Consider the following 15,834-nt stretch of genomic DNA (forward strand, 5'->3'; position numbering starts at 1 on the left):
ATGTAGGCTCTTCTGCTCTGTTTCTCAAACAACATCAGGTCCATGTCCATATCATTTCCCAGCTGGGATGTGCATATATAGACTGCTCTTTAACTGATCTTTATAGTAATTAAAAAATAAATACAGTATTAATACTCTTGAATTAAATGCCCTTACGGTAAAAGAACACTGGCAGTCTGTAGTCTGCACCAGGAGCACATCAGTAAGTGATAGATAGATGAATATCAATAATAACTAAATTATCTAATCCCGTGTACAGTATTTCCAGTAAAATCACCAAATTTGCTGGATCTCATTTCATTTTCTGTTAGCAGAATATGAGTCATCATGCAATTAATAGCTCAAACGTATAATATCTTCTAACCAGCCGAGATCATACCATCGACATAAATTTAAATTGATCATGTGTCTATTTTAGGGGGTATTGTTTTAATACTATTCTCTGAGAAATGTCATTTCTACCCTGTCAGTCAATATACTGTAAATACAAATTAATCTTCTAAAGGTAGAGAGAAGGGTTAAAGGCGTTGTCTCACTTCAGCAAATGGCATTTATCATGTAGATCAGGGATGCCCAACTTGCGACCCTCCAGCTGTTTTAAAACTACAACTCCCACCATGCCCTGCTGTAGGCTGATAGCTGTAGGCTATCCAGGCATGCTGGGAGTTGTAGTTTTGCAACAGCTGAAGGCCGCAGGTTGGGCATCCCTGATGTAGATAATTGTCTCCTTTGCTGGCTTGATTAATTTTTCCATCACATTATACACTGCTCCTTTCCATGGATATGACCACCCTGCAATCCATCAGCAGTGGCCATTCTTGCACACTAAAGAAAAAGCACCAGTCTATGTGCATTCCCGCAGTCTCAGCCATCAGAGAGGCCAGCACCTTTTCCTATAGTGTGCAAGCACGACCACTGCTGCTGGATTGCAGGGTGGTCTGTAACCATGGAAACAAGTAGTGTATAATGTGATAGAAAAATGAATCCAGCCAGCAAAGGAGGCAATATGGACAATCACGATACATTAGTAAGTACCTTGTATTAATTGTGTCTACATGATAAATGCCATTTGCTGAAGTGAGACAATCAATATCTTTAACCAGGTAAAGGTCACTTCTGTGATCAGTTTAAATTGATCAGTAGGACATATTATATGAAGATGTCAGATCACTGGTGAATTGTTCCAGAACAGCAGCAGTTTTTAGATTGCAGTAGGAACCTAATGCAATGTTACACGTGCTGGTCTTAGTAAAAACTACACTGAAGATCCCACCAAAGAGGTGCAAATTTTGTCTCAATATGGCTTTTCTTTGTCAAAAAAAAACTGGTGTACAACATTAGTACATGACTCCCAATGTCTTTGGAAATAAAGGGCAATTGGTTGCTGGCGGATCACATAATCTGAATCGAGTCTTAGTATCTCAACATATCGATATAGGCTAGTGACCAATAAAATCTCAGTGAGGTGCTCGTAGTAAATTGTCTATTAAAGAAGTTTTCCAGTAAATCAAAGAAGTGTGGCAGAACTGATGTGCCAAGAACAGCCGCACATATGGACAAGCAGCTACCCCTGGATAATTATTAACGACGGTGCTGCAGAGTTCCAGAAAGTCTGGTTTTCTAATAGTATTGTGGCCCTTTTTTACATTTATTTTTATTTTTTATTTTTTTTATGAGAAAACTAGCACTGCTTGCAGCAATGTTTATCCCATCAAAACCACAGACACCTCGGCAGAACAAGACAGATCCCATTTTAGGTCCATTGGGTTTCTTTCTTTCTCTTATGGAGAATAACCTGTCTTCTCTTATCTCTTTCTCATTTGTTTTCCCTGTTCCATCACATGCAGAACAATCTCTGGTGCTCAGTGATCTCTCCTAATATAGGATGCAACATTGTGTCTATGTAACAGGAGTATAATCAAATAAAAGCGATTATAGCGATCAGAAAGAAATCAAGCACAGCACTAGGAAAATGTGGAAACTGACTAGTTAAATGAAATTAGGAAGGAAAAGGAAAACTTAGAATGAACAGTAAAATAATAGGTCATGACTATGATGACTCATTTATGCGTAAGAGAGATTAGAAGATATAGCTTTGTAACAATGACATCTCCACTTACGTCTGGAGCCCTCAGAAATGGAGCCCTCTGGCATGTTACTGGTATGCACTACCACAACTGTTTATCCTTGATCACCCTATGGATAATTCAATGGAAAGAATGGCAGAAAAGTTCCCCCTCCCTTGTTGATTAATGTTGTGATACATGTGGAGAGCAGGTCCTCTTGGTTTATCCTGCCAGCATGAAATTTGAGCATATCGAAAATCAGGGTCCTATTGTATGGGCTGGCTCTATAGTACATATGTCTCTACATCCAACATCCAAAGGAAAGCAGAACTTCAAAAAGTTAAGTCAAATGTTTGCTTTATTCAAAAGGCTTGCGAAGAAAACAATCATTTCACTTGACTTTTTGGAGTGCTGCTTCTTGTTTGTATATTGGTTTGCCCAGAGGCCTGGAAGCCTAGACTTTCGAAGAGTGTATCTATTTGTGGTGAACAGGTTGGATACTGCAATGCTCTATCTCTGTTTTTACATCCAACTGTATTGGTTGGCTTATTGTGGCTCTGGGTGGTCACCTTAAAAGGGTATTCCAGGATTGTACTATTGATGGCCTGTTCTTTGAAACACCCCGCACCTCCACCTATCAGCTGTTTCTGAGTAGCTCGTTCTGAAACTACACTCCATCTATTCACTTTAATGGGAGCAGTGCTGCTGTAATCATCTCCATCCACTACACAATGGATGGAACTACTGCAGAACAAGTGATTAGCGGGGGCGTGGGACAAGGGGCAAGAGGCGGGCTGGCCATAGACCCTATATAGATATTTACCAGTGGGCTAATGCCCAAAGAGCCACCCAAGGCCTCCTCATGGCCACCAGGTAGATAAAGATCCGATCCTCTCTGCACTAATTAATATAAGAGTATCGGGTAATTTATGCACCTGGCCAGCGCCTTCAGTATCATGATACAGCTTCATACTGTGGAGCGGGCAGCAGTATTTTGTGCTGTACTGTGGCATTTGGTTTTGTTGCAGAGATATTTTGTTCTGCAGTACAGTATTGCTGAACCTGCCTACTTCTATTGGCCCTGCCTACTTGTGCTTCCCTAGCTTCTGTCAGTTTGGATCCACCTACAACATAGGGCCACTTGGATTTTTACCAGGGCCACTTTAAGTTCCCAGTCTGCCCCATGGACCCATACATGTGGAATAACATCCTGCTGCAATATATCCTGTAGACCTAAGCTTCTGCCCTTTGGTATCTGGAGGACTATGCCTAATACCCCTTGTCATGTAATTAAAGTTTTTGTTCTGCATATAATGATTTATAATAAATAAAAAAAATTTTTTTTTATAGTTTTGGAGGTTATGTGCCTTTATTATACGGTTTGGTTTTCAGGTTGTTGAAGGTGTCAGTTACAGTGTACTAAAATGGTGGGATTCTATTCTTCTTCAGCCAGGATCTGGAAAAAAAATTCCGATTAAATGTGCTCCAGTTTTCTGGTGCATATATTTTTAAATAAGTCAAGCCGCAAAGCTTGGACCCACCTCCTCCTGCCCACACCCTGCCCACTTTTTTGGTGATATACACTATACAAGCTAGCATCATTAAAGAGAGCTAATGTCAAAGGTTTTGTAACCCTTTGTACTGATTTCTTTCTTGTAAATTTGCTTTCTAAGTAGTCTTCATTAAAAATATCCTACCATTTTATTGTTGTAGTGTCTATATAACTCCTTTACATAGCCGGTTGTGGCCTGCTTCTGACATAGATACTAACAGCTCCTAGCTGCTGTTGCCTCTACCTATAGGTGCTGGAAATCCATAAGTATAGGGGACTTTTTCATTGTCTGTAAGAAGGCAAAACACAAATTGCTGCATCCTTCATATTTTTGAAGCTGAAGAAGCTTGTACATGTTTTCGGAGTTGCCACTTTTTCGAAATTATCAGCTATATATAAGGATTGTTCAGCAATAACATTAAAGGAAACTGTCACTAGATTTTAGGCCACTAAACTAACACAATGCTAGGGCTTAGCTTTCTATAAATGTTCCCTCTCAAAAGATGAATTACCCATTCATTTTTAATGGGCTTTTCATGATCAGGAAATAGAGTTGACAATGAAAAATATAGATAGCTAAGGCTTTGTGTACAGGGCTTGATCAGCCTTCCCTACTAAGAGTTAGGATTGCGGAACCACAAATAAAGTCCCATTTTATCTAAAATGCCAGTAGAAATTAGTATTTAGATTGCCACAGTCTTATAATAGCCCAAAAACCAATACTAAGTTACTAAGGTATATTTAGTGCTAAACACACATGGGCCATCTATGCTAGGTTCTGAACCTTTCACATCTATTCTCCAGGAGGTACATGACATGTCTCAACAGCGGGCTCACCTAATCCTGAGCTTTTAATAGAGATACAAAAAATGATTATAATCGTGGGGTACTTTGCTGTGATTTACTTGAGTAGAAGGCCTTGACTTAGAGACACTGAGAAACATTAATCTAGGCATCGTGACGAAAAGATGGTCAAATTATCTTTTAAATAACAGTTATAAGTATGAAAAGCAAATTTAGAGACAAACTGCAACATAAACACAGGTAAGTATAATATATATATAATACACAAGCAAAAGATGACACTAACATGACTATAACGTTATCCACTACAACACAACATGTACAGGTTCTTTACATAACTAATAGCAAATAACCAAAATGTATTTGGGATATACCCCAAGGATGTGTTCACACAATTACAGTTTTGATGCAGTACTAGTCTTTTATTTTTGGATTCATACCTAGTCTGAAAACATAATAATCATAAACCGCACTAAAACTACCCCGAGTGTACCTGGCCATACACGTAGGTAACTGCTGTCTTTAGACATCATCCTTTAGAGCATTTATTTTTTTATATGCTCTTTGTCCACTCTAACAGATGGCGGAGGAGACATTTAAAGGGGTTCTCAAAGAATGTTATAAATATGGCCTTCAACAGCCAGTCTTAGAATGTGACTAGGACAGGTTGCCTCCACTTCAGCAGCTGCTTGAGGAGAATGAGAGGGCAGGGCATTGCTGTACTATACTCCGGCACTGCAGTCACTTCACAATGATAAGATGTGCTGTCAGCCTGACAGCAGATCTCATGTACAATCGCACCAGTACTACCTATTGGAAGTTACAATAGATAGTAATGATGTGATCCTCTGTCATGGCTGAGCCTCTACTAACTATCTACTGTTAAGCAGAATTCCTGTTCTACAATAGGTAGTACCAGAGCAGTCTTTCATGAGATCTGCTGTCAGGCTGAGCAGCCTGACAGCACATCTCATCAGTGTGATGCGACTGCAATGCCACAGCACAGTATAGTGACACCTCATCCCCTTAAGCAGTTGTAGCAGTGGAGGCAAACTAGCTACATTCTTGGATAGATTGTTGGAAGCCATGTTGATAACATTCCCAAACAACCTCTTACATTTTTAACCCAATTATCATGTGTACTGTATGTGGAGGGAAGCATCTTTTTAACATGATGCTATTTTTTATTAAATCTAAGGGACTCTTACATAAACCAGTGATTCTTGCATATATCCTACTAGGGCTCTGTGAATAATTGGGGTACATTTGTACAATCTCTTTCTAGAAATTAGCACATCTAGGCTTCATCTTGAAGTTGTTACTTATGCTTAGAAGTTCATTATAGGCACTTCAATACCACAAGCAAGTTGATAATTGATTTACAGACAGTTCTCAGCACTTACTCGATCTCCTGATAATATACAAAGCTTCCATTTCTCATGTAAAATGAGATGAAAGGAGGAGTTGAGCAGTAAGTGAATTACAAAGTAATGGAGGTAAAGTGGAGACCACAGGTCCTGATCTTTATAATTTCTGTTATATCTTGTTATCCACTGTGAAAAATCGTTACGTATCACTTCCCTGCTAACAAATCCCCAGAGAATGATAGTCAGGGAGTCTTAACCAGAAAAGACACAAAAGAGGTGGAAATGGAAATACCATTTCAGATATATGCATAAATAAATCATGAGTTATTAAGTTATAGTAAGTATGATAAAGAGTTAAAGGGGTTATCTCAGCAGTCTTGCCTGTATGTATGGCAGGAGATAGCTGAGCCCAGCGATTGGATGCATCGGGCACGTAGGTAGACAACACATGTTCAGCTGCATAGTAGTAAACAGAGACCTGCGGGGTTGTGGATTGTTTAAAGAGGGTGACATCAGTTTGCGCTGGTGGTCCAATGTTGAGGGTCTATTCTTCGATTTGTTGACTTCTTTTCAGTTCCTGTGAGGCTGAGAGCCTGTTAGTCATTTAACCCAAACACTTATAAGATAGACAGAGCCAGTAATTTTTCCCATGACTAATAGTATATGTTCTTGAGCCCCATGAAATTACTTGGCTTTTAGAGAGAGTTTTATACCTCTCTATGAAATGTCAGCTTCCTGGCGGAGGCTCTATTCCTTCACTCCATGTATGGTCTTGCTGCCCCTCCTTATGTGTGACATTGTCAGACGAAGGACTACTGTCTTTGTATGGAGGATCATGATTGGTGCAGAGGGATTCGGAGGTAGCGGGTGAGCAAACCGTAGTAACTGTTGCAGTATTTGTCTCCTCCAATTTCCAAACCTTTAAAAGATGAACCATAACAGCTACAGTTAGAAAACATACGATTAAAATATTGACATCCCAAAAAGTTTCAATATATATGTGATAACATATTTACAGAGTAGTCCATTATTTATTGAGTTAATGGGACTGGGGACTACTGGTATCCGAATTAGGGAACTTGATACCAACTATCAAACCCTACTGGTCTGGTGTTTTTACTTCGCCTATAGTCCAGTAAATTTAACAGCAAAAGGGGGTTCTGGAGTATAAATTTCTAGAGGAGTGTCATTTTATTGACCAATAATTTATAGTTGCATGTACCTTGTTGGAAATTACAAACACATAAAATATTTAAATCAGCTTATTTATAGAAAAAAAATAATAATACTGATCCTTTACGAAATGGAAAGATAATATTGCTGTGTAGTGATTCAGGGAGTGGTACTGTTATTGAGGAGCCACATGCTTCATGAGAAAACAAGTATGCAAGTTAACTCTTTATCAGCCAAGCCAGAAGACAGATGAATGTCTCTGGTTTGACTGGTATGAGTCAATTTGCAAACCGTCCAGTGATGCTGAAGAGCTAAGTAGTTGTGTCTTGTCCAATCTGAATATCTAAACGGATACTGACTCATTGGCTTGACCCATTATTTGGCCCTTATCTGTCTTGGTGGGCCTGTTAGATATGATTTTGCCTACATTTGCCTAACAAATCAGTAGTGGAGGACCTGAAGGTACATTTACACTGTGCAATGAGCAGCAGATTATCGGGAAGGAAGCGACTGCTCGATTAGTGGAGGAGAAAGCTGTGTTTACATACAGCGATCTCCTCCGCAGTATGAGAATGAGGGATCCTATTGCAATTGTGCATTCTCATAGCGCTGCCTTGTTTCTGGGCAGGAGATAGCTGTTTAGACAGCACAATCTGGTGCCCAGAAACAATCATTTAGGTGCCTGCAGAAACAACAGGATCACCGTTTTGCTCGTTCATTGGCTGATCAGCAGCACTTTTACACAAGCAGATTGTCAGGAACGAGCGTTCGCAGGACAATTCGCTTCCGATAATCTGCCTGATTATTGCAAGGTGTAAATCCACCTTAAATTTCACCAAACAGTGTGATAAAAAAGGGGAATGCCATTTATGAGTTATCTCTATGATTTCTCTGACATGTCAGGTTTATAAAGCTGGAAGGTTTTATAAGCCAGTGTACAGATGTAATATCTTTACCTTATCAAATTTTCTCATACTGTATATGTGGTTTTTGTTCATGAAGGTCAGTAGTATCCAGTCACAGAAAACAGAACCCTAAAGGGACAAAGAAGCACACACAAGGCCATATTAGAAGTCTATGGGATGCTATATGTATGGAGGTATTCTCCCCTAGAAGCAATGCTTACTTTTTGTTTTTTGTCTAAAAAGAATAATAACACTACATGGTACATCAAAAACCTTAATTGCACATAAATAAAAATAATTATCTTTCAGGACTAGGGTCCATTCACACGACCGTAAGTATTTTGTGGTCCACAAATTGCAGATCTGCAAAACACGGGCACCGGCCTTGTGCGTTCCGCACAGCCAGCAGTATGATAGAAATGCCTATTCTTGTCTGCGGACAAGAATACAACACGCTCTTTTTATTTTTTTTGGCGGGGCGTGGAACAGAATTACGTTCTGCATGTTTTGCAGCCCCATTGAAATGAATGGGCCCGCACCTGTTCTGGAAAATTGGGGAAAGGATGCAGGCCCAGAAATATGGTCATGTGAATGGACCCTTAGAGACCTGGATTTTCACAAGAAGGGTATGGTTATGTTTCAGGGAACCCATCCTACATGGCTTTGTACTTTGAAACTGATTTTGAGCTGGCCGTAAAGTTTAGATGAATGCTAGCCGAAATGTCAACTTCAAACATTTCAAACAATAGTAGTTTTTTAAATTGTATCTATGGGCAATGACTGACTGAAGGCTGACTGGTCATGTTGGTCTTTGGTGTGTTAGACAAAGTTAATACAAGCCATTTACTTATGTATCGTGATTGTCCATATTGCTTCCTTTGCTGGTTTGATTACATTTTCTATCACATTATACACTGATTGTATCCAGGGGTTATGATCACCCTGAAATCCAGCAGTGGTGGCTGTGTTTGTAAACTGTAGGAAAAAGTCAGATAATCTGTTGGTGTAATACAGCCCTTACAGTTTCATAGTCCTGTGTCTCAGTCCGAGCAGTTAGGCAGTATAGGATATAACGGTTGAGGCCATTGAACTACATGTTATCAGAGTCTAATCTATCAGAATTTTAATTATTATTAAATTATTGCTTGAAACAGTTTTATTTCATTACAAAAGAGGAGGCAATGTTTTTCTCTACCAGTAACCATGCAAGGAACGAAATGGATGGTAATTGTTGGGATTGTAAAGTGATTCATAAATAAAGTAATGTGTGAATCACTAAAATGATCTCTAGCAGCACATATTAAATGGGTTTTCCAAGACTTTAATACTGATGAATTATCCCTTGGATGGGTCATCAGTATCTGACTGGTGGGGGTCCGACACGTGGGAACCCGCGACCTTCTCTGTGCTCACCAAGCCCAGTGCCGTACATTGTGTAGTGGCTGTGCTTGGCATTCACTTCAATGCGGCTGAGCTGTGCCTAGACCACATGTCGTTACTGGCCTAGGAAAAGCTGAGAGAAGGCAGTGGCGTACTGTGAGGTTATGCCCTGTCTTGTTGACAAGTCAAACATTGACTGCTCATGACTGGGCCGGTACAAGGCAGGGGCCGAAGGAGCGGGTGCCCTGGGCGCTACCATTTGCGGACAGGAGGGGGGCGCAGGTGAAGTGCCAGCCACGGCCCCCCCTACATCATGCTGTGCCCCCCCATGTGCCCCCCCAACTAAAATGATGCCCCCCCCCCCCCCAAGTGAGCAGCCGCCGCCGGGCACAGGGAGATGAGCGCTTCCATTGCGCTCATCTCCATTGTAAACTGTCTGTGCCAGCGGAGGTGCAGGGGAGGGAGAGGCGTGTCCCTTCCCTTTCCTCTGATAGGCTGCAGGCAGGCACCGAAGTGGAGGAGAGGCCCCCGCCCCCTAATTACTCCTGTTTACCTTTCTAAAGCTAAAGGACCTTTGATGATGTCATCACAGGTCCTGTAAGGGAACTGCACAGTGTAAAGTGTAGTTCCCAGGTTAGAACAGTGCATCTGCCAGGACCTGTGATGACATCATCTTCAACATCACAGGTCCTGCAGAATCTAGCAAAGGAACTGCACCAAAAATGGTTGTAGTTCCTAGGTTTCAAAGGTACATCTGCCAGGACCTGTGATGACATCATCACAGGTCCTTCAACCCCTAACAGCAAGTATTAAAAGTTCACAAGCAGCTCTGTATTGATCCATACAGACTGGAATGGAGAGGTAAGAGGAGGTCCTCCACTTTTCATCATTTACCCCCCCCCCCCCCTCCATGCCCTGTTTTTACTCATTGCTCACTCATGTATACTACTTCAGACAGTTACCACTACCTCATGTACCTCACAGTGACTATAATGCATAACTGACCACATATTTCTATAAACACTGCATCTACAGTATTATACCTTCTATGTGTCACATCAATACACTGCTCTGTATATATATATATATATATACACACACATACATGCACACACACTGCATATATTACACAGTATTATACATGCAATATGTACAGATATATAGTATATACCGCAGTGCACTGATATGTGAGGTATGAGGTATAATAGATGCTGTGTGTACAGATATCAGTACACTTCTGTATATACTATATATGTGAGGTACGAGGTATAATAGATGCAGTGTGTACAGATATATAGTATATACAGCAGTGTACTGATATGTGAGGTACGAGGTGTCAATACACTGCTGTATATACTATATATCTGTACACACTGCATCTATTATACCTCGTACCTCACATATTACACTACTGTATATACTGTATACACTGCATATATTATACCCCGTACCTCACATATCAGTACACTGCTGTATATACTATATACCTGTACACACTGCATCTATTATACCCTGTACCTCACATATCAGAACACTAGGGAATATACTATATACCTGTACACACTGCATCTATTATACCGCGTACCTCACATAACTGTACACTGCTGTATATAATATACATCTGCATCTATTATACCTCTTTTGTGTGCCAGGGCTGTTTTGTAATCCCATTCCGGCCCTGATGGCATAAATTATAAAACGCAGCAGCAAGAATAGTTCATGGAACAAAGGGAGGGGCTATAAAAGGGGAATGGGGCCCAATTTAGATTCCTGCTATGGGGCCCAGTGATTTTTATGTACGCCCCTGGCTGCAGGCACTAGGCCGGCAGCCTATCAGAGGCCGGCGCAATGACGTCATCGTGCCGCCTGAGCCTTACATTACAGCGTGGGACACAGGAAGAGGCTGCATCGCATCGCTGACACTTAGGTAAGTATAAGTGTTTTTTTTTTTGTTTTTTTTTACAATAGTGTTACTGGCACATTGGGGGGGCTTATTACAAAACTGGCACATGATGATGGGGGGGACTTTATACTGGCACATGATGATGGGGGGGAACTTTATAGTGTCTGTGACTTTCAAAGTCCCACAGTCCTTTGTTCTATTGCTTTAAGTATATTCTTGTTTTGAAACAACATTGATTCTTTCTTAAAAACGGGGGGGGGGGGCGCAGTTTGCCATCTTCGCCCTGGGCACCAAATGGCCTTGTCCCAGCCCTGGCTCATGAGCCACTTCCAGTGAGACGGCTTTCTTTCTCTGGGAGATACCACTTGGCAAATCAGCAATACGTATTCAGTAATATTTTATAAATGCATATGACTGAAAAAGAAATGATGTACTGTATACTTACAACACCAATTGAAGTCAAGGCTGTGGCCAAGTTAATGATGGTTGGGATAAGACTAAACTTTCCAGCCTGTGTGATGAGAAAAACTTTTATTCTTTGAGTTCTCATAACAAAAAGTAAATAGTCAATGACATTAAACGTAAGAGAGTGTCATACATGGTCTGTCTTCATTCCATAAAAGTTAGTCCTGAGAGCTGGGTTGTACAGATTAACACCTAATTTAGGGGGTTACGTTTATTATTCGTTCATTTATATATGTAGTGGTTGTAGCCAGTGTCGGACTGGGGTGCCTAGGGCCCACCAGTAAAATTTATTTTGGGGGCCCACCGTACGGATACATTCAAATATAATAAACAAGTTTTTTATACGTATGAGAACAGGCTGGTTGAGGGGCTGTACATTGAATATATGTATGTAGTGCAGTAAATCTAATGTGTTATGTGTCACTTGTGCAGGGGGTGGGAGACTAGGGGCCCATCTTGCTCAGGGCCCCACCGGGGGATACCCCTGTACCCCTGTGGGCCAGTCCAAGCCTGGTTGTAGTGCTATATTAGATCTGTCCATTGAGGTAAAGGATTATTTCACAAATAAGTCATAAGTGTATGGCAAAGTCTAGAGCTGGAGTTAAAATGGGTATTCTAGTTGTTAAAAGTTATCCCCTATCCAAATGATAGCGAAAAACTATTAAATCATTAGAACGGGTACCACATACCCCTCCAAAATGAACGGAGTGGCAGGTCGAGCATGCACACTACAGGGGCGCTTGACCTGCCGGTCTGTTCATTCCCGGGGGCGCCAAGGGGTTCTAATGATCATGGGGGTCCTGGCAGTATGACCCCCAACAATTTAATAGTTATGCCCCGTCCTGTGGATAGGGACGGGGATAGTCAATGGGGCAGCACTTTAGTGATGAGCTTAGTCCACTACAAAGCAGATGGAACTGTCTACTTCCAGCGCTGGAGCTACTGCCGAACAGCTGAGGATAGGCCATGACTTAGGGGGGACAACTGTTTAATTGCATATCTAGTGCATATTCTGTATAATTTGGTCGCAGGTTTGCCCACATGACCACTGTGGGCACCATTTCTGTGTTTGACCTGATTTTTTCATATTTTTTTTCTTTTACTCTGTCCTCTAATAAGTTGGGTATCTGATGGTGGCTGGACTCTGAACAGACATATAAAAAATGGAAGTAAAATTACCTGTCCATGCACAATGACATCAATACGGATCCCATAAACTTTTATGAGCGTGCGGGCCTCTCTACCATTCTTATTGTAATACTTGGCAAACCTGAGAATAGAATGCCAGGAAAGTGAGGATTGAAAGAAAAATAGATGTTAAGTAGAAAACAATTCACTCACTTTTATTTATTATGATTGTAATTTATATAAAACAAACATTCTGATTTTGTCATTTCTCTGTTATTCCTCCTGGAAATGTATGAATGAATTGACAACTGGGACCCTTCACAGTCTGACATTGTTCAATCAGTGTTACCAGTGTCAGTCTGTGTGACACGTCCCTTTGAAGACCCAGTTCTCAATTTATTCATACATTTTTAGGAGGAATAACTAAATGCAAAGTTCTAAGAAAAGATGCTCTATAGTATTTGTTGTTTGATGGAGAATACTAGTATGTACAGTACTAAAAAAGACAGGTCAGGAGTGGTGACACTGCAGAAACTCCCAGGGGGGGGGGGGGGGCAGGAGGAGCGGAGTGGTAGCTGTGGCATTGACATAGGAATGGTGGTGGTTCACAGTGGCTGTCCTTACTCCAATGCTCCCTAAGTTAAGTCCATACAGTGAATGGGGGGTGCACCTTTTCTTCCCTTGGGCAGGGGTTCACTGGCCATAGACCTTGCAGGGAAATTTCCCTGTGGGCTGATGCCCAAGCCCTCCTCACGGCCACTGGCTGGGTACTTAACAATCTGATGCTCTAAGAATTAATGCTAAGAACATCAGGCACTTATGCACCTGGCCAGCAGCCGCATGTACCCTCCTGATTTCAACTGTATTACCATCCTTAAGACAGTTATAAAGTTGAATACTGTGCACTACAGTATTGCAGACCATACCTACCTATGTTGTCCTGCCTACTTGTGTTGCCCTGCCTTCTGTCAATTTGGACCTGCCTACAACATGGGGCCACTTTTAAGTTTTTTTCCAATGCCACTTTAAGTTCCCAGTCCGCCCATGCCCTCAGGGCACACCCTGGACCTTTTTGGTCTCCTGCCTACAGGTGGGGTGCCATTGATTTTGGGTGGATGAGTGCAATGCAGGAAGGCAGATGTAAGTAGGGGGGTGGCAGATGATGGTGGATACAATGACCAAGCCTGCAATAAATAGTCTCTCTTTATTGAATAGATGATGGGAGTTGTAGTACATATAGCATCAATAGGCACAGATTCGAAGTATATTTCAGTGTAGGCTCTTTCCAAGAGCTGTGTATAGGCAGCAGCAATGATGGTAATTATCCTCCCTAAGTCTCCGTCTAAGTGCGCTTCGAGATTTTCCAAATAACCACAGGTATACAATTACATTCTTATTAACTCTTTCTGAAATTCTCAGGCTGTGGGGTGCAGATCTTAGATCCATATGGTCAGTGTGTTGGGCGCCAAAGCAAAATAACCTTTCCCCAACCACAAGCAGTAAAGTCTTATTGCCATAAATGTGCAGTACATTACTGTGTTTCCAGGCAAGGCCTGGGAAATACAGTTCTAAACCCTCTGTGAATGTCTGTTCTCTTTCCCTCAGGGGTTTTCCCTCAATTAAGTTAATCTCCGACAGTTTTCAGCCTCAGGGATGAAGATTCTCTGGGTCAGAATTCTCCTCAGGCCAACTTCTAAGGAGCTTGCACAGGCAAGTGTTGCCTATAGCTTTGCCTGCTAGACTCTCTCTAGCCAGCCCATCACTGTGGAAACTAGGCTGACTGCCAGTGTTAACCACTTGTTGTCCATACATAACCCTTAGGTGTACATAGTGCATAAAGAAATAAATGCTTTGACAACTTACAACTTTTAACTCTTGACAAGCAGTTTATTTAGCAGTGACCCACTGGGTCACTGCAACATTTCTTCATTAACCACTTGGGGACTGCTCAATGACTTTAAACACCATAGTGGCCCCTTCTTATCTCTTTAGCACAATTTATAAGTGTCAGTTGAAGTTCCTATGTCCAAATGCCATGCATCTGAGTGCTGTGAATGATGCTGTAACATACAACATTAACCCCTGCAACAAGGGATGTCAATGGTTGTCCTGTCAGTTGGGGGCCTAAAAAAGGCCCCCAACTGACCGCAACATCCAAGTGGTTTAGAGGGAGGGAGTTCCCTCTGTCTCACATTGGCACCCCGCAAATGAGATTGTGGGGTGCTGATGTCTGTTCATGGTAGCCTGGGACCTAAAGAAGGCCCCAGGCCTGTCTGCAGTGTTTCCTATCCAGCTATGCCTCTCTGGTGAACCCTGATGGTATCTCTCAGTATAGCACTGACAGTATAATACACTGTATTGCATAAGCTATATAATGCATTATAGAAGTGAGGAAAATATCACCTGTTACAGTCTCCCTGTGGAGCTAGTAAATGGTTAAAAAAAATCTTTAAAAAGTTTTATTAAATAAAAACATTTTCAAGTAAAAAAAAAAGGTTTTCAGTGAAAAAAATTGCAAAAATAAAATCCCCTCCACATATTTGGTATTACCGCGTCAGTAACGTCCTATACTATACAAATATCATGTAATTTATACCGTATGGTGAATGCTGTAAACAAAGAACTATGCCAGGATTGCTGTTTTTTGTTTATTTGCTGCAAAGAAAAAAAAAAAAAAAAAAAAAAAAAGCTATCAAAAACCCCATATTATACCCCAAAATGATGTCAATGAAAAGTATGTCGCCCTGCAAAAATCAAGCTCTCATACAACTCTGTAGAAAAAAAAACAAAACCTATGGGTCTTGGGGTGAGGCAATGCAAAAATATTTTCATTTATTTTTATTTTTTTTAAAGAAAAGGCTTTTTATAGTGTAAAAGAAGTCAATAAAATGTACAACGCAAAATTTATAACCCAAAAACTCTGTGATAGTATTGCTGTTTACAGAAAAGTAAAAAAAAAATATAGCTCTTAGGATGCAATGATGAAAAGCAAAACAAAAAAAAATGCTTGGTCATTAACGGGGTTGTGTCACTTCAGCAAATAACATTTATTATGTAGAGAAAGTTAATACAAGACACTTACTAATGTATT

General features: G+C 41.0%; 1 protein-coding gene across 1 annotated transcript in view; it reads right to left on the reverse strand.

The window, feature by feature from the left end:
* Window positions 1-6,516: 6,516 nt before the first annotated feature.
* Window positions 6,517-15,834, reverse strand: part of P2RX2 (purinergic receptor P2X 2) — a 73,261-nt gene continuing 63,943 nt past the window's right edge. Inside the window, exons 9-12 of the mRNA XM_040419693.1 lie at window positions 12,795-12,885; window positions 11,596-11,661; window positions 7,919-7,996; window positions 6,517-6,708 (exon numbers count right to left, since the gene is read on the reverse strand). Of these exons, the coding sequence (XP_040275627.1) occupies window positions 6,517-6,708; window positions 7,919-7,996; window positions 11,596-11,661; window positions 12,795-12,885 (427 nt within the window). The remainder of the gene's footprint in view (window positions 6,709-7,918; window positions 7,997-11,595; window positions 11,662-12,794; window positions 12,886-15,834) is intronic.

This window comes from Bufo bufo, chromosome 2 (genome assembly GCF_905171765.1).
Source record: "Bufo bufo chromosome 2, aBufBuf1.1, whole genome shotgun sequence".
NCBI lineage: Eukaryota > Metazoa > Chordata > Amphibia > Anura > Bufonidae > Bufo > Bufo bufo.